Below are 18,048 nucleotides of genomic sequence, written 5' to 3'. Positions count from 1 at the left end.
GCTACCCAGGCCTCTGGCCATTCTTGGCCTGGCCTTGCCTGTGCCTCAAGCCAGCTCCCTGGACAAGCTGCTCCCCAGGGAAAGTTCCTGCCTGTAGTCTCTCCACCAGCCAGGATTCAGAGCATGCTTAGCGGCAAGCCTGTCCTCCAGCCCCAGATCCGCTCGGCTGCACACTCACTGGGCCCCCGTCTTGGCCAGCCACCATCATCAGGACCGTGGCCACCCTGTTTTGACTCCAGAGGCTGAGTGATGAATTCTGCTCTCACTAGCTGGCATTGCCGAAGCTATGCTGTAGGAACGCTACTGCTCCATCTGGTCCAGTTCTAAAACCCAGACGGGAGAAAAATTAGAGTGCCCCGAGCCAGAGGCGTGGTCCCCAAAGCTACCAACCCACGTTTCACCCGTGGGGGTCTCCCAACAACCTGGGGAAGTTGCTGGCCAAGCTCTGGGGTGCACAAATCAGGCAGTGCCCCATTTCTTCTAGAGGACATGGTGGGAAAGCAGCTCCTCCCGGAGCCCAGGTTCCCAGGGAACAGACCACTGGATGGGCTGGAATGGTCGAGTCCAAAGCCCTGTGGTTTATTGGGGGCTGGGGCCAAGTGGACCTCTCACTTGGGTGAGGGGCTACGTGTCACAGTCTTCGGGGATGGCAGCCGTGATAATGAGCGAGGGCTCCATGACGCCTGCACCTGTGAAGCTCTCCTCAGCACACAGTCTCTGGCCAGGGAGCTGGGAGGCCAGGCCGCCATGGGCCAGTGACTCCACGATGACCTCAGCTGAGCCCACCTCCAAGTCGGGGGGCGGCTGGAGCGCCACCACCACCATCTTCTCATCCTCAATGACCAGGTTCCGGAGCTTGCGCTGCCTGGGGTTGTAGTTCTCCACCCGGTCGTGGATCTCCATGTGCCTCCGCAGGTGGGCCTAGGGGTTAAGGGGGCTCAGGCTGGGTGCAGAGGGAGGAGGGTTCAGGGGCCCGAAGGGGCTGGAGGAGGCAAGCCAGCCCCAGGCCTACCTGCCGGGTGAACTTGTAGCCGCATTCGGTGCACTCGAATTTCCTGACTCCCTTGTGTCTCCTCACATGCACGCGCAGCTGCTCCACAGCTGCAGGAGGGAAGGGCCGGGGTCAGGGGAGGCAGGAAGTGGGCGGGCTCGGCCCTGCCAGCTTCTCGGGCAGCACCCTGAAGTCACTACTGCCCGGGGCCTTTGGGAGCCTCCACCCCCTCCCTGCTGGCAAGAGGGTTCTGCTGCCAAGGGGCATGTGACAGCCACTGCTGAGCCCAACCTTTCCCGGGGAACCCCTCCAGCTCTGACTGGGGGAAAGGGCCTGGCCCTCTCTCCACCCAGGGTAAGGCAGGGTGATGGCCTTCCACAGGCCCAGGTACCTTTGAAGGTCTTCCCGCAGATCTGGCAGAAGTGGGGCCGGCCCTCCTGGTGGCGGCTGGCCACATGCCTCAGCAGGGGCCCCTTCTCCGTGAAGCGCTGCTCGCAGAACTCACAGCTGAAGGGCCTCTCGCCAGTGTGGGTGCGGTTGTGCTTGTCCAGGCTGGCTGTGGGGACAAGGAGCGGGGCTCAGCCGCCAGGCCTCAGCCCCAGCCTGGGGAGGGGCCGGCCTGCCTCACCTTGGGTGCGGAAGGTCTTGCCACAGAGGTGGCACTGGAAGGGCTTCTCGCCCGTGTGCGTGCGCAGGTGCATGTTGAGATTGGCCTTCTGGGTGAAGGCGTGGCTGCAGAACTCACAGACGTACGGCCGCTCATTCCTGTCCAGGCGGGGACACAGGCATCACCGAAAGAAGCAGTCCCCCCCAGAAGCAGCTGGGAACACACCTGATCCCAGGGCCAAGGACACAGGCCAGGCTGAGGCCAGCCTGCCTGAGCTGTGAGAACAGATTTGGGCTGCCCAGGGAAAAGAGGGCATGAGCTGCATCCCGGGAGCTACGGGCAGCTACCAGGACTCTGCCCAGGGAGGCCCAGAGCCTCATCCTGCCTGAATCCCCACCTACTGCCTCCCTGCCTGGCAAGCTGTGTCATCCCTCAGGTCCTCCCTCCAGAAAGGCTGCAGGCTTTGGACACAGGTGGGGGCACTCTGGCCCCTGTGAGTGGCAGCAGGCCGGGCCTGGGGAGGACAGTCCAGGGAGGATGGCCCCGGGGAGGACGGTCCAGGTAAGATGGCCCTGAGGAGGACAGCCCAGGGAGGATGGTCCCGAGGAGGATGGTCCAGGCAGGATGGCCCCAGGGAGGACAGTCCCACCTATGCTTGGCCTTGATGTGCATCTGCAAGCCATTCCGGCTTGATGCCCGGTGCCCGCACTCCTCGCACACAAACAGCTTCTCCCCGCGGTGCTTGAATGCCTCGTGCAACTGCAGCTCCGTCCGGGACAGGAAGCACTTGGCACAAGTGGGACACTAAGGGACAGAGAGGGCAGGGCCAGAGTGAGGAGCAGGGCCGCCCTGGAGTCCCTGCCCTGGGAAACCGCATAGCCTGCCTGCTCTAGGCCAGCCACACCACCTCCCTGGGCTGGCTCCCAGCATCGCAGAGGGCCCGGCCCCCATCCTTGGCACAGCCTGGCACTTACCGCATGGGGCTTGGGGGCTCCATGCAGCTTGATCATGTGGCTCTGCAGGTCCTTCTTCTGCATGAACTGCTGGGAGCAGGAGGAGCACTGCAAGACAGGTCACGGTCACCTGTGACCGTGGAAGCCACCAACGCCACTAGAAGCCGGGTCACCCCAGGGCTACTGGGGCGGGAACCCAGAGGCGGGGCCCAGCCTGAGACGCTCCTCGACCAGGTGTGAAGGCCACACCCAGGTGGAGGCTGAGGTTGTCCTCCAGTGAGGAAATCCTGCCCAAAGACACAGGAGCCCTGGGCAGGTAGGGAGGGGAGGCCCCAACACCTTCCCACATGAAGGGTAGGCGAGACGGGTGGGATGGAGATCCTGGGGCCGCCCCTCGGCCTCCAGCCTTGGGGACAGGCCGAGCCTGACCTTGTAGGGCATCTCTCCCGTGTGGGACACCATGTGCACCCGCAGCTCCATTCTCCGGCGGAATGTCTCCTGGCACACGGAGCACGTGAAGACCTGGCAGTGTGAGGGGCAAGCGGGGTCGGCATCAGCGGGGAGAGTGCCTCTGCCCGGGCTTCCACTCACTGCTGGCAAAAGTCTGCCCAAGGGGGTGGGGGCGCTAGGGTGGGAGAGGGTAACACAAAACCTGCTTGCCCTGACCGTGACCATCGCTGAGTGCTGCAAGGCCACCACGCCAGGCTGGGAGTCAGATCAGGGACAAAGGCCAACTGGCCTTACCTGTGACCCCCACCCTGACTGGTGACCAGCCTCTAGGAAGCAGGGTTTAGCCCACCAGGGGGATGGGGGGAGGTGGCCAGGTGGCCTTTCTCAGCAGCTACCCTCCTTCTCCAAAGCCCAGGAACCCAGGCAGGCAAACCCAAGATACCTCCTGCAGTGTCCCTCCTGGGCTTGTCCCTTCTGCCCTTGGGACTTGTGTCCCCACTGTCATACCAGGGAGGGGACCCGATGACATCCAAGGACCCTGCGGCTCTCAAGTCTACAGTCCTGTCAGGTCAGTCCCCTGGGGGCCCCTCCCAGGTGGAAGAGAGACAGAAGCCAGCATGCGCCTGCCCAGCAGGACCCTGGCTGGCCCTCAGGTACCTGTTCTGAGCGGTTCATGCAGTTCCGGGCTTCATGCTCCAGGAGGTTCTCCTTTCGGAAGTAACACTTTCCACATTTGGGACACTCAAAGGGTTTCTCCCCAGTGTGTTTCCTGCTGGGAGAAGCCACGGGGTGTGGAGGCTGAGTGGACTTGCCGCCCTCCCTCACGCAGGGCCCGCTCTGGCACCTCTGCTGACAGTGCTGAGCTGCCCGGGCTGACGCCTGAGGCTCTCCACGTGGCCGGTGAAGCTGTGTGGGGTGCGTCCAGAAACCCTCCTCCCTCCCGGAGACTCTGCAAGGGAGGGCACAGCTCCCCACCGTAGGGGACACCCCAGAACCACAGGCCACTGGGAGGCCCAGCTGCAGTGTCTCTCCAAAGGCAGAAACAACCTCCGGGCCCCGACTCCCTGGAGAAACCTCTCGGCCTGCCTGGGACTTCTGCGAGCTCGGCCTTGGAAACCATGGCTACAATCTGACCACCTCAGCTGGCCTCCAGGCTACTACCCATGCGGCCACACCCTCCCCAGGCCACTGCCTGGGCCTCCTACCTGGCCTTGTGCTCCACACAGGCCTCCTAATAAGTGTCCACTTTAGAGTCAGATGGACCCTCGGGGATAACCAGGTCTCATCACCTACTCAACTCTCTAACACGTGGCATCTGGCCCCGAGAAAGGCCTGCTGCTGCCCCTTACCTTGCTGCCTCCCTCCCACCCCAGAGCCTCTGCTCCAGCTCCCCTCCAGCCCAGAGCTGCTCCCCAGCCATCTGCAAGCTTCCTCACTTCCTCTGAACCTGCTGGGTAGTCTCCTGTCTTTACAATTGCAACCTGACCCGACCCTGAACTCCCCAGGTCCCCCTCCCCAGCCCTCCTGTCCTTTTCTTTTTTCCCATGGCACTTCTAGCCCTTCAGCACACTGCAGAGTCTCTTATCTGGTCATTCAGGGTCTCACCGCCCTGCTGGAAGGCGAGCTCCACAAGGCCCCTTTGTTCTGTTCATGAAGGTATCTGAAGCGCCCAGCCACCTGGCAGACAACTCACTGAATGAACTAAGCGAACCCTGACCTCAGAGCCCGGAATGGTGCGGGAAGAGCATGGACAGCCTGCGACAGGCACTCTTCTCTCATCCCCTGCTGATACACTGACTGTCCCCCGCCCGCAAGACCTGTTGGCACCTCAGCTGGCACTCCCTCCTAGTTCTTAGGTCAGTCCAGTGGCCTGCAGCATGAGGACGGGGCTGGTACCTGCACCCAAGCTTCACCCTAGGGAGTGTGCAGCCAGACACAGGTCACCCCAGGGTGACTGGCCCAAAGGCTCCACTGGCAGCAGCTGCCCCCAGAGCAGGGAGAGCAAGGGGGCTCTGTCCTCTGTTCCAACTTCATTCAGTCATCAGGGGCCTCTTAGAGTGTCATAGTGAGAAAAAGTGCATGGCCCAGCCTGGCTTGGCAAGACATCGCACCAGGTGCTGTCTGGGGCTGAAGAGGGGCAGGAGGGGAAGGCGCGTCACCTAGCTGCCCTCCCTGCAGGCTGTAGGAAGAGCAAGGCCTCGGGGGCAGTGCCTTCCACAAGGATGCACGGGATGAAGGAAATACTCCAGTACTCCGCGTCCATGCTGTGGCCTTCATTCAGTAGCCGGGGGCCGCAAGTAGCTACTGAACACTTGAAATGAAGCTAGCATGACTTAAGAACTGAATTTTAATTACTTTTAAGTTAAAATAGCTTCCTGTGGAATCTGATTACCTTTGAGAAATGGAGTATCTCCTGCCACATCAGTTAACAAGGATGTCACAGGCACCAGTCATTGTAGCCCTCCAAGGAAAGCCAGTGAGCCCTAAGGGAACTCAGGAGAAGAATACCTGCTATCTGCAGCCATCAAAATGCAGCCACTTCCTGAGGTGAGCCCCAAGGACGCTCAAGATGCGAAAAACACAGGATACTTGTCCCAGAAAGCTGAGGTGCATATCCAAGGAGTGATTTCAGTGAGCCCAGACGCTTACATCTTCCCATACATAGAAAAGTGCAAAATTCCTTAACTTGGGATATCTGGTTTTCTTTAACAATAATCTTTTGATATTCAGACTATATACCCTTGGTTGCAAAAATTCCTATATAACCTGGCTCCTCCCTTTGCTTCCTCAGAGCAGTTCTCTCAGGGTTACTTGAGATGCTGCTGCTTCCTGGGCTTGAAGTCCTAAAAATTCCCACTGAATAAAAGATAACTCTCAACTTTTAGGTTTTGAATATTTTTTAAGTCAACACCTTACTGGGCACAGCAGCTTTAGACAAAGGGTCCCCAGTGCTCTGCTGACATCTGAGATTTAACCTGTCTGCAGAAATGCAGGCAGCACCCACCCTAAAGATGAACATCTTCGCCCCAGGCCTACACTGCCAGGCTTCAGAAACACCTGCGGTGTGGGGTCAGGCTGGAGCCACACCGTGGGCCCTCAGGCTGCTCTCACCTCCTTGGGAGAACCCTGCTGGAGGTCAAGGTCCACAGTGGGGGGAGCCTGATGCTAACAGCTGCTTCAAGCCACTTCAATCCTGTCAGACTCTTTGCGACCCCATGGACTGTGGCCAGCCAGGTTCCTCTGTACACGGGATTCTCCAGGCAATAATACTGGAGTGGGTTGCCATGCCCTTCTCCAGGCGATCTTCTGTCTCTTATGTCTCCTACATTGGCAGGCGGGTTTTTTACCACTAGCGCCACCTGGGTGTCCCCAAACCCACTCCCAGCAGAGAACTCACAGAAGGGGGAGGAAGAAGGAAGCCGTCCAAGGTCAGAGTCTCACTCCCCAATGGTCAGAGGATACCAATGCCAGGCACTGTGTGGATCTGAGGTGGCACCCCAGCCCCCCATGTGGGCCGCAAGTGGGGAGCATGGGCCCCCTCCCCCCAACATGGGAACAGCAGATGGTAAAAGAAAATAGAAAAACAGAACGTTTACCTGTTGTGGACTTTTAGGTAATATTTGCTGAGGAACTTTTTATGACATGTGGGGCATTCAACTGGCACCGCTGTACCTTTTCTGTTCTCAGCAGGCCCGGCTGCCAGGGAAGCTGCACTCCGGGTCGGCTCGGCAGCACAGGGCTTTCTGATTACATTTGTTTTCCTCTTGGTCGGCACAGTCTCAGTTTCAGAAACATAATCGCCATCCCCGTCGTCCTCAACTTGAACTACCACCTCCCACTAGAGCAGAAGAGGCAGCAGGAGGGGGCGAGGTCACCAAACTGAATCAGCAGGGGTTCTGAGGATGGGTCTACAGGGTGGCCAGCTCCATCCAGTTTCATCCCAAGTCCCAACCCAGGCCTGTCCCCGGACCCCTCCGTTCCTTCATCAGTGCCTGTTCCCTTCAAGGTCCCAGGGCAGCAGCAACAGCCCAATCCCAAGTTTGAGGGCAGGAGCTCTGTTTGTGGGTAACTGGAAGTCCACCTGGATTTCACTTCCCTGGGGAAACACCTAATGCCGCCCCCATCGGCCCCAAGAAGCTGCCAACCACAAACACAACTGGCAGGAAGGTCAGCCTGAGGCTGTGGGATGGAGCTGGCTTTCTGCATTTGGAGATACCACATCCGACTCTGCAACCCCATGGACTGTAGCCTATCAGGCTCCTCCATTCATGGGATTTCCCAGGCAAGAATACTGGAGTAGGTTGCCATTTCCTTCTCCAGGGGATCTTTCTGATCCAGGGATTGAACCGTGTCTCCTGCCTTGACAGGCAGATTCTTTACCACTGTGCCACCTGGGAAGCCCTATATTTGGAGAAAGCCTGTTCTAAACCCACAAAACAGACTCTACCTTTAGGTCCAGATTACCCCTGAAAAGTATCAGTCCCTTCTCCCCATCTCCCCTTCTCCAACACCCTGAGCACAGTACCTCATTAGTCCCGCCCTGCAGCTGGACACCTTCAGCTTCGAAGGGCCTTGGGGGCACTTTGCAATCCTCAGGCTCCTTGTCCCCAGGGGGACAGAGCTTCAGGGCCTGCTTGAGTTTCCCACGGAGAAAGGACGGGCTCTCACTCTGAGCAGGGAGGCCAAGCCGGGACCTCTGGGGGCTGAGACTACCGCTGAGCTCCGGATCCCTGGGGATTTGACCCAGAGTCCTTGAAACTTCCTCCTTCTCCACACCCACGGACTCCTTGGGGTGGCTGTTCACATCCCGGGGGGCAGGTTTCCCGAGTCCACTCTGGCCACTTGGTGGCTGTCCCACTGCGGCTTTGGGCTTGAAGCTCTGGCACAACTCCACGGCCTCTGGCACTCGCAACTCCCTGGCTGCCAGGAGCACCTGATCCCGGTTCCCCGAGGTGAGGGCGAGGTGGCCGGTGTAGAAAAAGTCCAGCAGGAGGCCAAAGATCTCGGCAAAGCCCGCAGGTAGGACGACACTGCCCCCTGAGCCATCCCCGTAGAGGCTCTGGAAGAAGTGGCTGCAGCAGGCAAGAACACTCCAATGTGCCTTGAACACCAGGCCCCCCACATCCAGGGTGGCATCGCAGTACTGGCCCCGCTCCCGCTGCTTGTTGAGCTCCTGCAGAACCCTCACGCTGTGCTGGACGAAGGAGCCGTCCATGGTCCCTCTAAAGGGAAGAAACACGGCAGTGACACTCTGACCAGTCCAACCCAGAGGCAGCAAGAGAAAGGCCCTGGAGCTGAGACCAGGGTAAAGGGAGACAGATTCTATTCATTCACGTTTATTACAACCAGGACTTAGATCAAGGTTAGAAGGTGCAAGTTGAGGCAGGAAGGGACTGAGAGCCTCCCTGGGGGCGGGGTCCAAGCAAACAGGCCATATCGCGGGTGGGCAGAGAGTGTGGGTGACGGGGGTGCGGGAGGACTAGGTGGGGACACAGTCGGGAAAGGGTGCTGGTGGGAGGAAATCAAAAGTTTGGGGAAAGAGGCGCTGAATTAGCGCGAACTTATCAGCCTGGCAGAGCGAGAGGACCGGAGGCAGGGGAGGACAGCGACTGCAGACAGGTGAGAGGAACCCACGCCGCGCCCACACGTCTCGAGCAGCCGGGCGGAAGGCGGCCGCGGTCACACTCCGTCAGCAGTCACGGCGGCCCACAGCGCCCCCTCCCTCGTCCCTTGCCCCTCGACCTCCTCACCCTGGCCCATGCTCCCTACGCCTACCCCTCCAGACCCGAGCCAGGTAGCCCACACAACCCCACTGACCAACTGCCCCGGCCGTACGTGCCCGGCGAAAGTGCAGAGACGCCGCCGTCGCCGCCGCCGGACGTGACGTCAGGGCGCGCCGGCCGGGGCGGGACGCCTCAGGGGCGCAGGCCTTTACCTCCTGCCCCTGCAGGCGGTACCACATAGATAGCAGCCAATGGGGTAGAGAGAGAGGAGGGACCAGTCCAGTTCCCCCCGCCCCCCGGCATTGGGCCCGCCTCCCTGGGTTGCCTAGCAACGCCAAGCGGGACATTCGGTCTCTTGCCCACTGGGAGTCCCGAGGTTCCGCCTGCGGTTAGCCGGGCCGCACAGCGCCCTGAGGCTTGAAGAGGCAGCACTCTACCGTCGCCCTAGAGAGGAAGCGCAACGAAGACGCACATTTCACTTTTATTGGCAGCCGGCGCAGCCCGGACTGAGCCCTCCCGTGGGCTTACACTTCGCACGCCAAGGCTGAGGAGCCTCCCGGACACCCCAGGTCCTGGACGCCCCTGTTCCACCTTCGCCCCTGAGTCCGCCCCGCCAGGCTTGACCATGCTCGATCCAGTGGTCAGGTGGAACCACAGCGCCTGGTGTAGTCCTGGATGGAGGCCTGGAAGTGCTCGGTGCTGTTGAGGTCCGGGCGGCACAGAATCACGTAGCACTTGGGGAGGAAATAACCGCTGAAGCAGCCACTCAAGCTGCTCAGCATGGCCAGCGCGTTGACCGCGGGCAGATACTTGCCCTGATAGACAGTGGCCATGGTGAAGAAGGCGATCCAGGACACGAAGTTGAGTAGCAAGCTGAAGGTGACACATTTGGCCTCACTGTAGTTCTCTGGCAGGTCTTTGCCCAGGTAGCTGCAGGCAAAGGCGCTGACAGAGAGGAGGCCATTGTAGGTAAAAGCCAGCATGAAGCCCAGTGAGTTAGCCTCTGTGCAGCCAAGCACCACCAGTTGAGGGAAGTGCTTGTATTCCCTGGTCGGCAGTGGGGTCCACACTGCAAGCCAAACTAGGCAGATAAGCAGCTGGGTTGTTGAGCTGATCATCACAAACAGGCCAGCACCATGGTTTTGGACCCATGCACGGAAGAAGGTGGGTAACCTGGCAGAAAACTTGAAGATGAAGACAAGTTGGAAGGAGCGGACCGTCAGGCAGGACAGGAAGATGGCAAAACCAAGGGAAAAGAGGCCTTGGCGCAGTAAGCACGTGGGCAGTGTGGGCTCCCCAAAGAAGCCATAGAGGCCCCAAGTCCCCCCTGCCAGGGAGCCCAGCATGAGGAAGCACAGTCGGCCCCCAGCTGACCTCACCACAGGGGTGTCTAGGTGCCAGGCAAACAGGCCAGCAGTCCCAGCCACCACCACCAACAGCAGCGTATTAGCTGCCAGCAGCACCAAAGAGACTGGCTCGTGCCACGTCAAAAACACCACGATGCGTGGGAAGCAGGTCTCGCTTCTCTCAGGTGCCCACTCTTCTTTCCCACAAGGCCGGCATCTATAGGGGTCTGGAAGAGAAGGTGAAGAGGGTTCCTGAGAGCCAGGTGAGGACAGCAGGAAAGGGAGGCTGTACAACCCTTGCACTGGAAAAGCCCCTGATGCCGGGAAGGACTGAGGGCAGGAGGAAAAGGGGGCGACAGAAGGTGAGATGATTGAATGGCATCATCGATTCGACATGGTGGTGGTGGATTAGTCGCTAAGTCGTGTCCAGTTCTTGTGACCCCATGGACTGCAGCCTGCCAGGCTCCTTGAATCCATGAGCTTGACCAACTCCGAAAAACAGAGGAAGGGAAGGACAGGGAAGCTTGGCGTGCTACAGTCCACAGGGTCGCGAAGAGTCGGACACGACTTAGTGATTGCACAACAACAACAACCCTGCAAGGTGCCGGTGGGGCTTTAGCACAGGAGCTGGGCTCTGTAGGCACAGCACGATGAGGGTAGCCCTGAGTGAGAGCCCCCAGGCCATGTGTTTCCTTAATATGCCTGTGTTAATTACAGATCATGGAGACACTTCGGTCAGTTCTGTGTGACTCCTGATCCCAGAAGGAGTTGGCAAGCCAAGAGGTCATAGAGAGGGCCTTACCCTGTAGCTCCGCCCGCACCGCCCTGAGGCTGTGATCCAGGGCAAGCAGCCGGCCCCAAAGGAAGGGCATTTTCATCTTTCCCAGGGCTCTCTCCCTAGCCAAATCCACCTTCTTGAGCTGCCTCTCTGTGGTTTCTCTGAGTTGAGTTGATTCCCTCAGTATGGAAGAGATGCATTCCCACGCCCACCAAGATGGTAAAAGAAGGCACATGGCCCCTGGAGTCCAGCTCTGGGCTGAGCCCCTTAGCTACCTCTGTCTGCCCCTTGCATCACAGGATGGAAGAACTTTTTGTCCTGCTGCAGACATGCTAGTGTCTGCATTCAAGCCAAGCTGTTCAAGGCACCGGGTGTCACTGGCACGGTCAATAGATGGGATTTCATACAGATAAAATGGGAAGAAAAAAGAAAAGGAAAAAAAAGAACAATATGGGAGGGTACAAAGGGAATGAAACTCACATCTGTTTGGATAAAGATGCTGAGTTTAGGATAAAATTGTCTCTGTAGGTGCAGGGATTTGGAGCTCTCTTAAAAAGAACACAGCTAGATATGAGGCCTTCAACTGCTTGTTTCTTTCTGCTTGATCAGAACTCAGGTCTGGTGGAAGGTGTCCTCCAAACTGTCCCTAACTGGCAGCAAAGTGACCAGGGCCCTGGTTCTGCACACGTGTGGCCCAAGGGAGCTGCTTCCATCTGCTCTACAGATCCTAGGAGTGCTGGTGGTTCACCCACTCATCACTGGTCACTCACCACTCTTATTGAGGAAGGTCCCGGCCTCACAGGGCACACACTCAAAGCAGCAATGGTGGAAACCTATGATCACTCTCTGGTGGCCTTCAGGACAGTCCCTGGAACACACAGACGTAGGCACCTGCAAGAAGCCATGGTGTTCTGCAGCCATGTGGAGATGCTCATATCAAGGGACCCTCACACATGGGATGGAAAACGGGGTCTCTGGGCATCTGCCCTCACAGCTCACTCCCAGAGCAGAGCCCCTGGTCATGTGAACCAGCAGCAACTGGGCATCTGTCTGTCTGAGCCCTGGGAGCCTCCCTGGCAGGGCTGGGGAGAGCCATACAGCCTGGTACCTGGGATCCAACCTTGTGCTCTGTGTGAGCTGTTGTCAGCACTGCCCCCAGGCTCCAGGCTGCCCATCAGGCAGTCACCTGGCGAGTGACCACGTCCCTGTTACCTGGTTGGCGTTTCCATGCCACCGGATTTTGGTCGTATTTATGTCCAGCGACACTGAAAATGGAGAGGAGGAGCCAATGACCCTGAAGGTCCAGTTGGGGCCACTCCAGTCCCAGGTGATTATGTCATAGTTGCTGAGGGTACTGCCATCGTCATTAAATGTCACAGCGTTTTTGTGTAAAAGGAAATTCACCTTGCGAATCTGCTCCAGAAGCTGAAACAAACAGGGATAACGGAGCTGATGCCGATGACACCGGCTGCTCCTCCTGGGTCCTCCCATACCCAGATGGCCCAGGAAGCTAGTGCATGGGACCTTGCTGAGCTTCTACCTGGGGCATTTCAGCCCGCCTAGAAGTTCTGGTCCCTTCCTCAGCCCCCCTCCCCTCCTAGGAGGCCCCCTGACCCTCCTAACCAGCTTCCTGAGTGAGAGAAGTCTCTAAGAAGGCAGCCCTTTGCAGAGCTTTCAAACCCTGGATCTGAGGCCTGGTGGGTGGGTGGAGCCGCAGCTCAGAGAAGACCAAGACGAGTCTCATGGAAGGGATCAGCCTCTAGCGGTCAGCCTTTGCCCCCCACCCCCAGCATTTAGGGTGGCTGAAGAGTAACCACGCTGCCTGCCTTAGGAAGGCAGATAGTGGGTGCCAATGGCTGGTAAGTGCCTTACCTGCCAGGGGTAGACCCGGCCCCTCGAACAGGCTCCAGAGGCGCAGCCCAGGAGCTGGTGGAGGCCATGGGCCACGGCGTAGACAGCCTGGTACGCCTTGTAGGCAGAGCTCATGGAGAACTCCGCCAGCGTGGGCATCGCCTGTGCCGTGAAAGCCCAGCATTCTGTACACAGCTGGTTGCTGCTGCACCAGGAGCCCTGGGGGCAAGGCCTGAGAACTCCTTTGTCAGCCCGGACATAGGCCTCTTCAAACTCCTTCAGGCCAGGGACATGCCTGTGCGGGATGGCCACACCCAGCACTGTGCCGATGCCCTGGATCCCGGGCACGCTGTTGATGTGACTAGAGATGGCCCAGTCTTCTGTGGCTATCCACACCTTGGCAGTCAGTTTGGCCAGCACCACAGACTCAAAGAACACTCTGGCCACCTGTCTGCCAGAGTAAACCACTACGACGGTGGTCCTGGCTTGGACCAGGCAGCGTATCATGCTCTGCATCCGCTCGTCGCCCGGTCGGGCGGAGAAAGGCACAATGTCCCTGAAGGCAACACAGATGCCCTGCCGGGTGACCTGGTACTCCAGTTCCTGTATCCCTACCTCCCCGTAGTCACCTTCACCACCCACGATGGAGATCCAGACCCACCCGAACCTCTGCAGCAGCAGCACCAAGATGTCCACCTGGTGCTTATCACTGGAGATGGTGCGCAGAAAAGAGGGGTAGAGCCGCCTCGCGTTTAGCACCATGCTGCTGGCTCCATAGCTGACCTGTGGAGTTCAATTCAAGTTCAGTGGCATCAGCCTCGACTGAGAGCCCCCCAGTGCCAGCCCTGTGCTGGGCGTGGGGACATGGGAGTGGGAGGGGAGGGAGAAGGGGGATGGAGATGAGGTTCTGGCCTGGGGTCTCAAGCAGAGCACTGCTAAGTTACCCGTGGAGAAGGGGGCAGGTCTCCAGAGAGAATTCTGGGAGAGGAAGGAGACTCTGGCCTGTGGACAAAGTGAACGCAACCTGCAAGCAGGGAGTGAAATGGTATATGTGTGGGGCCCTCCAGGAATTTCCACTTGGCTGGAAAGCTGGAGGGCAGATGCAGGAAGGAGAGCATGAACCTGTGTGTTCCGTCAGGGCAGGAAGCCTTAGCCGCTACTTAGCCCCTGCTCAGCCTAGCTGGGGTGCTAGGGCTTTACCCCAAGGCCACAGGGAGCCCCTCAGCGTTTAGGCAGCAAAGTGACATCAAACTTGTAGGAATGCATCTCTGATCAATGAGGAACCTGTTTAAAAAGGTTCAAGGCCAGAGTCAGAACTCCTAGGAGCTGATGGAATCATCTAGATGGGAGAGGATTGCAGTCAGTTAAAGCTGGGGCAGTGGCCATAGGGAAGGGATGGACCTATGTGGTTAAGGGGCCGCATGGCAGAGGCTGTAGTGATGGGCTAGATGTGGAAGCAGGGAAGGGAATGCAGCGGGCACTGGCTTCCTTGGAGACAGTCACTCTGTCAAATGGGCTGGGGTGGGGGGTGGGATGTAGGAAGACAAGAGGCTTTTGCTATGGAGGAGGTAAGTTCATTTGGGGCCCTGGTGGCTCCAAGAAGTGGAGGCACTGGGTGAGCCTCTGGAGACAAAGCTGGTTCTCAGGAGTGGAGATGGAAGGTGGAGATGGGAATTCAGCCAGGGCCTTCTGCTTGCCTGAGAAGGGGTGGGGTCTGTCCTAGAGAGTCACCTCCTTCTCAGGGGGGGATGGAGCGGGGAGCAGAATTCCCTAAAGGAAAACGAGAAGGAGGTGGCACAAGGGAAGAGGGGATCATAAATGCTGGGAGAAAGTGTCCAAATGGTCAGATGGGTTGGAGACCTAGTGGTCCTCCACCAGTCCTTCTCAGCAAGACCTTGCTGGTTCTGCCTTGGGGTGGTCACCTGACCCATCTCCAACCCCTACCCAACCCGCAGTCACCACCTTCAAGCACTGCTAAAAGGACAGAGCCCAGGGTCATGGAGGGAGGAGTAAACGCAAAGAGAGAGAAGCAAGCAGGAATGGAGACTCTGCAGAGAAGTCTCCTTGGAAGGGGGAGTCAGCCAGGCTGAGAGGAGAAGAGCCCGGAGGGTGGAGGGGGACAGGGCAAGTGTGTCAGCAGAGGAGGCGGCCCAGGAGAGACTGATGAGCAGAGGAGGGGACTGACACCACACCTCTGAGCCTGAGCCTGGAGGAAAAGACGGGAGGAGGGTAGATGTGAAGCCTGTGGGGTGATGGGCAGCAGCCGGAGAGAGATGAGCAGAGGTTTCCAAGAAGAATGGACTTTCTGGTGAGCACAGAAGCAGGGAGATCTCGGTAGCAGCACTTGGAGAAGAAGGAACTCCAGGCAAGTGACTCAAGAGCAGTGACTGCCCAGGAGGTCCTGAAGTCCAGACCCACCTTGGGCATAGCAGCTCCTGCACACCCACCCCAGCCCACTTGGACTTGCCAGGAGGGGAGATGAGCGAACTGCTAGGGCCCCAGCTTACCAGGGGCACCAGGAAGGGGCTCAGCACGGCTGCAGTGGCGAGAGCATGGCTGGTGATGTCAGGCCCGATCACTGCCACCATCGCAGGGGAAAAGTGGGCAGGGCCTCCCTGGATCTCCACATAGCGCCTCCCCAGCGTGCTCAGTATGCTTAGCGTGGCATACATGTTGGCTGACTCTGAGCACACATCGTACAGCTCGTACCCCAGGGTGACATTGGGTAGCAGGGCGGTGGAGTTGTTTATCTCCTCGATGCTGAACCGCATGGCCTGGAAGAGGTGGTAGCCATGGCCGTTGAAGCTGTTGGACCTGTAGGGAAAGCCAGGCTGAGAGCAAAGGACCTCTGGTCTCCTGGAACCCCAGGCTTGGGGGTAGAAAGGAACCTCTGAGGTAATCTGTCCAGCTCTTACAACCATAACCTCAACATGAGCCCTGGACCACACACACAGTTCTGTTGACAGGCCTTGGGACAGGTGGGGGACAAATTGGAAAAGTACACATACCACGCCCCTCCCCCCACCATAAGCATATTAGGATCAAAAGACTCCCAAGTCCTGTAGCGGAGATATCTTCTATATTAGGGTTCTCCAAAGAAACAGAACCAAGATGAGACACATATATACATCTATCTAGCTATCTAGCTATCTATATATACACAGAGAGGGAGAGAGCGCAAACAAAAGAGAGGACTATCTTTTCCCCGGGGATCTCCATCTTTTCTCTTAAGACCTTCAACTGATTAGGTGAGGCCCAACTACACTATGGAGAGCATCTGCTTTATTGATTTAAATGTTAACCACGGCTAAAACATTAACCACATCACAGCAACATCTAGACTGGTTTAACCAAACCTGTCATGATTGTGGTGGGGGCCTGTGTTCCTCATGGCCTGTCTGGGAAACACAGACACGGGCACACTAGGGCTGTGACTCAGCCCTGCTTGAGGAGTGTGCCAGCCTGCTCCTTTTCCCAGCCTCCCTGCCTCTTGGGAGGCTCCCCCATCATTCCTACCACTTCTGTCCTTGAGTCACTGGAAGGAAGTGTAGTACCTCCTGCCCGTGACAGCCCTTCAGTCACCTGAACCTGGTTTTTCAGGTGTCTCCTCCTCCCTCAAGTCTCCTCTTCCCAGGCTCCCGACTGTAGCTCTTTGGGCCAGTCCTCCCACGCCAGGCTTTCTAGAATCTTCCCAGGCTGGCTGGCAGGTATGCTACATATTTGGGGCCACTGAGCCATGAGACGTCCTCGAACTGACCAAATCTAATACTATCCCCTTTATAAGAAAAGCAGTTGCTTTTTTTTTTCTATCTAGACTGTCCACTTCAGGAAGGCACCAACCTAAGTCATTCAGGCTACTGAAGCATCTTCTGCTATACGTACCCATTTCCCTCCCCCTGGAGAACCATACTTGCCAGCTGAGAGACTGAGTGGGAACTGGGGAGGAATGGGGTAGGGAAGGAGATGGAAGAGGGAAAGGCCACCCTTGCTGAACCTTTGCCCTCTAGTTACATTACAAAGTCAGGAAACAACAGATCTGGAATTATAATACAAAGGACTCTTAACAACAAGGACAAAAGAATGTGTTGAAAGTGCCAGGGAAAGGCTAGCCAGCACTTAAAGGTGGTGGCTTGGCTGTAGGTTGGGCAGGGATTGGAGGCAGTCCAAATGGTCACTCCAGAGATAGAACCCACAAGGTCTTGCAGCGGCAGGCTGGCAGAGGACCCGCAGGCACAGGCCCCCCCAGGTGACAGTTCTGCTGACCTCTCCCCCACTCACCTGTCACAGAAGGTCACCGTGGGTCTTCCTCTCGCCTCTAGAGGGGCACTGTGGAGAGGGAACATGCCTGCAAGCAGGTAATCCCCAGGGAGGCTGAAGTCAGGGGAGGACAGGGTGTTGTGGCAGCTGAAAGCCCAACAGCAGGAGAGGGAAAGCTGCAGGCTGACCAGGCGCACCCCCCAGAGTGACATGCTGGCCAGACAGCCCTGTGCCTGGCATGGCCACACCACGCCCTGTGACCAGGTTGGGCCGTTTAAACAGAATGGTCAGCAGTTGCCCAGATGCTTCCCAGTTTCATGCCTATGAAAGGGGGCGGGATTAGAGCCCAGTTGTAGGGCTGTTTGCCTCTGCCTTCCGGGCCTGCGGTCCTCCTCAGGAACTGGGCAGGGTGAAGGCACAGGTGCAAAGCAGGTGGCACCCACTGACCCTTCCTCTGGACGGTTGTGGGTTCTCTTTGCTCTGGTGCCTGTGGCATTACCTGGTTAAGACAGGGATTTGAGGGGGGTCAGCTTCTCTGGGGGCCTTGAGGAACAGAGTGTGAAAGGTTGCTCTCAGCGAGCTGCAGGTTTTAGAATCGTTTACCTGGGCCTCAGTTTACCGAACGAGACAAGGCTTTGAGTTATACTTGTGACCCACCCCAATCCTCAGTCTCCTGAAATTGAAATTCTGAGTAAATCGTCCCCATTTCGCCTCCTTATACACAGTTGCTCCCTTCAGCTCAAAGACAAATGCATGCAAACGGAGGGTATGCAAACAGACCGGTTTTGTTTAAAACGTCAATCCTGGAGCTTTTTCAGTCGCGGGCGGGGGGAAAAAGTCCTAGCTGGATTTCCGGAGAGGTGGCCCTGGACTTGGGGTATCTGACTTTCCCTCTCCACGCAGCCGGGGTGAGGCTTTTGCATAATGTAAATGGGGCTCTCGTTGGGACTGCCTGGCAGGGTGTCGCCCAGGCTGTCCCTAGGTTCCACCGCCTCCAGGGGCCCGAGCCACACAGGCGCCTGCGGAGGCCAGGGTGCGCCGCCAAGACCGCCGGCAGAGGGCGCCCGCGCCTTCGAGACCCTTGACGGGCCG

At 58.1% G+C, this 18,048-nt stretch overlaps 2 protein-coding genes across 5 annotated transcripts; both read right to left on the bottom strand.

The window, feature by feature from the left end:
• Window positions 1-558: 558 nt before the first annotated feature.
• ZBTB48 (zinc finger and BTB domain containing 48) lies at window positions 559-8,910 on the bottom strand. Of its 3 annotated transcripts, none has more exons than XM_043484983.1 (11): window positions 8,819-8,910; window positions 7,527-8,223; window positions 6,598-6,839; window positions 3,659-3,773; window positions 2,981-3,073; window positions 2,573-2,659; window positions 2,248-2,402; window positions 1,620-1,756; window positions 1,383-1,547; window positions 1,013-1,101; window positions 559-921 (listed from the first exon to the last, which is right to left on the bottom strand). In XM_043484983.1, exons 2-11 carry the CDS (start codon window positions 8,214-8,216, stop codon window positions 625-627), a joined length of 2,070 nt encoding a protein of 689 aa, XP_043340918.1. In that variant the 5' UTR covers window positions 8,217-8,223; window positions 8,819-8,910; the 3' UTR covers window positions 559-624. The 3 variants fall into 3 exon arrangements, with proteins under 3 accessions (XP_043340918.1, XP_043340921.1, XP_043340919.1); XM_043484986.1 differs by having other exon boundaries at window positions 3,659-3,770; XM_043484984.1 differs by lacking the exon at window positions 8,819-8,910 and adding an exon at window positions 8,752-8,807.
• Window positions 8,911-9,199: 289 nt separating this feature from the next.
• Window positions 9,200-17,989, bottom strand: TAS1R1 (taste 1 receptor member 1). 2 transcript variants are annotated; one of them, XM_043485573.1, is made up of 7 exons: window positions 17,737-17,989; window positions 16,978-17,455; window positions 15,207-15,513; window positions 12,721-13,482; window positions 12,061-12,273; window positions 11,619-11,739; window positions 9,200-10,297 (listed from the first exon to the last, which is right to left on the bottom strand). In XM_043485573.1, exons 2-7 carry the CDS (start codon window positions 17,166-17,168, stop codon window positions 9,366-9,368), a joined length of 2,526 nt encoding a protein of 841 aa, XP_043341508.1. In that variant the 5' UTR covers window positions 17,169-17,455; window positions 17,737-17,989; the 3' UTR covers window positions 9,200-9,365. The 2 variants fall into 2 exon arrangements, with proteins under 2 accessions (XP_043341508.1, XP_043341507.1); XM_043485572.1 differs by having other exon boundaries at window positions 16,978-17,989.
• Between the last annotated feature and the right edge of the window lie 59 nt (window positions 17,990-18,048).

The sequence above is a fragment of the Cervus canadensis genome, chromosome 13 (assembly GCF_019320065.1).
Source record: "Cervus canadensis isolate Bull #8, Minnesota chromosome 13, ASM1932006v1, whole genome shotgun sequence".
Lineage (NCBI taxonomy): Eukaryota > Metazoa > Chordata > Mammalia > Artiodactyla > Cervidae > Cervus > Cervus canadensis.
The sequence above is the reverse complement of the archived record's forward strand: the minus strand, read 5'-3'. Positions and strand labels throughout refer to the sequence as shown.

Bases quoted from the DNA above. Each gene is read 5' to 3' on its own strand.
- ZBTB48 (XM_043484983.1), bottom strand. From the start codon at position 8,216: ATGGACGGCTCCTTCGTCCAGCACAGCGTGAGGGTTCTGCAGGAGCTC. The intron at 1,757-2,247 runs GTGGGACTGTCC...CCGCCTGGACAG, and splicing joins CACATCAAGGCCAAGCATAG to GAATGAGCGGCCGTACGTCT. The intron at 1,548-1,619 runs GTGAGGCAGGCC...TTGTCCCCACAG, and splicing joins CAAGACCTTCCGCACCCAAG to CCAGCCTGGACAAGCACAAC.
- TAS1R1 (XM_043485572.1), bottom strand. From the start codon at position 17,168: ATGTCACTCTGGGGGGTGCGCCTGGTCAGCCTGCAGCTTTCCCTCTCC. The intron at 12,274-12,720 runs GTAAGGCACTTA...TGTTTGTTTCAG, and splicing joins GCCGGGTCTACCCCTGGCAG to CTTCTGGAGCAGATTCGCAA. The intron at 11,740-12,060 runs GTAACAGGGACG...GGCTTCTTGCAG, and splicing joins GGCATGGAAACGCCAACCAG to GTGCCTACGTCTGTGTGTTC.